Consider the following 4392-nt stretch of genomic DNA (forward strand, 5'->3'; position numbering starts at 1 on the left):
CCCACCTCTCCTCACTTCACCCCACCTCATCTAATCTCACCTCACCTCATCTCACCCCACTTCATCTAATCTCACCTCACCCCATCTCACCCCACCTCATCTAATCTCACCTCACCTCACCCCACCCCACCTCACCTCACCTCACCTCACCTCACCTCACCCCATCTCATCTTACCTCACCTCACCCCACCTCATCTAATCTCACCTCACCCCCACCCCACCTCACCTCACTTCACCTCATCCCACCTCACCTCACCTCATCAAATCTCACCTCATCACACCCCATCTCATCAAATCATATCTCACCTCGCCAGGACCCCGTGGTATGGAGCACAGTGACCACTGGGAAGTATGAGCCAGGCCCCAAAGCCCCGCGCAACTACCAGAATGGAATCCCGCGGAACAACATGAGGATAGGCCGACAGTTTGAGAGAGAGGCGACACAACAGCGGGGCCAGACCAATTCCTGGAACAACAGACTGTCTGGCCATGATTACGAGCCGTACGATGTAGAAGAAGGTATTGTGATTCTCTTTTAGTTTTAGTAGAGGTTTTACAGCGCTCGCAACAGCATAAGGTCATATGAGCGCCAGAAGATGAGAGGTGTTACAAGAGGGTAACAAACTTTAAAAAGAAGAAGGGGAGATAAGGACGATAGATGTTTGATAGGAAAGAAGAAGCAGACCACACTACCAGAGCACCCGCTAACCACCCACATTGGTATTCTCTTATATGGTCACTTTTAAGGACAAGCGGGCTAACCCAGATTTTGGGGGTTTCCAGAAATCTTGACCTGCACCAAAAGTGGGCATTGCCCTACGTATAGGAGGCGTTTTGTTTCATTGGTGTGTATATTTGTTTGGTTATAGAGAAAACTCTCCTTGTCTTTTAAAGAAACGGAACAAGGGGCAAAAACTTAACCTTCGATTTTCTCAAAACAGCATTTTTCGGGATAGCCCCCTAGTGCTTAAAAGCGACCATATAATATTATAATATATGGACACTTGAAATCAAAGTTGTCAGTAAGCATTAGTAGCATTAGTAGTTCGGCTGCTGGACCCATTATCGTGAGATTGCGGGTTCAGGGGTTCGAGAGTTTTGTCCTTGGGAAAGATATTTTAAGAGAATTTCCTATTTAGCTCGGTCTTTTCGGAGAAGGACGTTAAACTCGGATCAAGGTCTCTTTGATAGTGTTGACAGGGGGCGTGAAACAATGACAATCTTTATTCATCTTGCAGGGAGAAATTTGTCTTGGTCGTTAACAATGGCAGAAGACGTTACAAAGGTTAGGTGTACTCACACATACGCACAGGACATTAGTACATGTAAATACATTTGCATGTCTCACGTACTGAAACAACCCGCTCCGTAAAACTCAATACAAAAATTCAACTTTCTGGGTTTAGTAGGCCTACATCTGAACAGCAGGGCAATGATATATTTTGTTTGTTTAGTCCATTATTTTGTTGTTGTTCTTTGTTTGTGTCACCCCCCCCCCCCTTCCCGGGCTGTGCTACTGACTGAACTGTCTTTAGGCCGTTCCCAAGGGTGTGGGGGGGTGGGGGACACTAACCACCTTCTTATGCACAGTAGAATTGTAAATGGGCTGATTCATCAGTCATGCTCTTACTGTGCCGGAACAACATAGGGGGAACTGCTGCTTTTTCTTTCCTAATCCTTACTATCGTCATTTCTCCTCTACTTCTTTTGTATGTTTGTCAAACTCTTGTGACCTTCTATTTCCGGGGTGCCTTGATAGTCGAAGCAGACTTTGTGCTGTTATAGCTAGAGAGGTGAGCATAGTAAGTCTGATTCCCTGTAAAGACTTCTCTGTTGACACCCACCCCTTGGCGCTCATATGACCTTATGAAGTTGCGAGCGCCGTAAAGCCTCTACTAAAACAAAATAAAACAAATTTGTTTGTGTACTTTGTAGACTCCATTATTTTGTTGTTGTTGTTTGTTTGTTTAGTCCATTATTTTGTTGATGTTCTTTGTTCGTTAGTTCGTGTACTTCATAGACCCCATTATTTTGTTGTTGTTTGTCTGTGTACTTTGTAGACTCCATTATGTTGTTCTTTGTCTGTGTATTTGGTAGACTCCATTATGTTGTTCTTTGTCTATGTACTACGTAGACTCCATTATGTTGTTGATGTTCTTCGTTCGTTTGTTTGTGTACTTCATAGACTCCAGAAGAGCTGGCCAGAACAACGGGCGGTGGAAGCCGAAGAAAGAGACAAACATCGATGACGTCTTCGAGACGGACTCCAATGCTTCCAAGGACACGGAGCAGACAGAGGCGACGGTGGATGACGCCACACTGCAGAAACGACCGCTAGGGAAAGAGGTGGGTGGTGGGTGGTTGGCGGGTGCTCTGGTGTGGTTTGTTCCTTCTTTCCTATCAAACATCTATCGTCCTGATCTCTCCTCCTTCTTTTATGTGTCACAAAAAAAAATTTTAATTTAAAGAGGTAAGTGAAGAGGGGGACACTTTTGTGCTGCGTACAACATCAGAATCCAGTGGTGGTGGTTAGTGGGTGCTGTGGTGTGGTTTGCTCCTTCTTTCCTATAAAAAAATCTATCGTCCTGATCTCTCCTCCTTCTTTTTTGTGTTTGATTCTCTCTTCTAACATATCTAATCTTCGTCACTTATATGACCTTATTGTGTTGCAAGTGCCGTAAAACTCTTACTAAAATGTTTTTAAAAGAGGTAGGTGAAGAGGTGGACACTTTTGTAGGCGTATAGCATCAGAATAGAGTGGGTGGTGGTTGGTGGGTGCTCTGGTGTGGTTTGCTTCTTCGATCTTTCTCATCAAACGTCTGCCGACCATATCTCTCCTCTATTTCTGTGTATGTCGTTAGCTTCTAGTAACACCTCTGATATTTATCACTGAAAAACTCCTAAAATGAGGCCAAGTTCCAGAACGACTTGTTACAGACTGGAACTGGGGTCATCCATACTGCATCCAACATGATGCCAACTGAGCTAATAGTATACATTGTGTATTAATCTCTCTCTTCATTTTGTTTTGGTAAGAGTTTTACGGCGCTGGCAACTGCATAAGATCATAATAAAGATATGATGAGCGCACGGGACTCAAAATGGGATGGGTTTTTTCTCTCTCTTTTTAGTTAGTTTTTAAAAGTTTTGGTAAGGTTTTACGGTGTTCGTAACTGCATAAGGTCATAATAATGATATGATGAGCGCATGGGAATCGAGTTCGGTTTGTTTATTTTCTCTCTTTCTTTCCTGTTTTAAAAAAAAGATAGTTTAGTAAGGTTTTACTGCGCTAGCAACTGCATCAGGTCATATGAACGCCAACTCTCTTTTCATCAGGGCGAAGGTTCTCCAAAGTCCAAGAGGAAGGGAGACGTTGAGATCCCCGAGGAACAAGAGCTGGAGAAAAACTCCCCGCAGCTACAGCGCTATCTGTCCATGGACATGTCTAGCCAGCCCGATCTGGACACCATCTCGAGCCAGCTGCACATCAATGCGGGCGTGAGAGCCAGAGTGGATGACGACGGCAGCTCGCCCAGCGGGAGTCTGCGCAAGAAGAAGAAGGGAGAGAAATCTCCGCTGTCCAGGCGGAGAGGGGATGGGAGAGAACCGGACCCGACTGTGTTACCTCCAGAAGCTTTTGAGCCGATTTTCACTAAACCAATCACCGGGATCGACTATCCGGCCAACCGGAATCAGAATCCGTACGGACAGATGGCGGGGTATCCTGGAGGATTTGTTCCGTATGGCCTCATTCCGGCCGGGGCGTTTATGCCGGGGCCGCCTGGCACACAAACATACGCGTACGCCTACCAGACGCCACCGCAACATCCTGGTGCCCCGGGCCAACAAGGCGCGTGGGTTGTCCAGAATATGCCGACAACAGACGGCAACCGTCGCACAGCCTTTGCCGTGGAGCAAACCATATCTCCGGACGGTAGGGTGAAAATGTCCACGCCAGAACGCCGACGGAAGCACTCGGACCAGTTCCGGCGGACGGGGAACCGCGGAAGTTGGGGCTCCACCACCAGGGGGCCTGACGGTAACCGAGCTCCTGACTTGTCGGTCGTGGCCCGAGGCGCCGCCCCGCCTGACCCAGGTCAAGGTCATAGGTCGATTGAAATGAAATCGGGCACAGATCCAGACTCGGGCATACACACCACACAGGTAAATGTCTTTACAATAATATGATTTCAAACTTAAGCATAATGTTCCAATCAGAACCATTCCCAGTGTTGAAATGAGGCAAAAAGCTTCAAGTTGGTTTTATTAAAATTAAGGTGCCGGTACCTAAACTTGTTGAAAAGTAAAGAGTTAACGGATAGAACCTCTAATATAACATACATTCCCAATTAAGTCATGTTTTTCCCCTTAAGTCATGTCCCCTCACCCCCC

The 4392-nt window shown here is 46.3% G+C and overlaps 1 protein-coding gene across 1 annotated transcript in view; it reads left to right on the forward strand.

Moving 5' to 3' along the window:
* Positions 1-4392, forward strand: part of LOC101845973 — a gene marked incomplete in the record, with an annotated part of 19329 nt that overhangs the window by 10884 nt on the left and 4053 nt on the right. Inside the window, 3 exon segments of the mRNA XM_013090353.1 lie at positions 315-519; positions 2186-2346; positions 3337-4164. Coding sequence (XP_012945807.1) covers positions 315-519; positions 2186-2346; positions 3337-4164 — 1194 coding nt within the window.

Source organism: Aplysia californica, unplaced genomic scaffold (genome assembly GCF_000002075.1).
Source record: "Aplysia californica isolate F4 #8 unplaced genomic scaffold, AplCal3.0 scaffold01235, whole genome shotgun sequence".
Lineage (NCBI taxonomy): Eukaryota > Metazoa > Mollusca > Gastropoda > Aplysiida > Aplysiidae > Aplysia > Aplysia californica.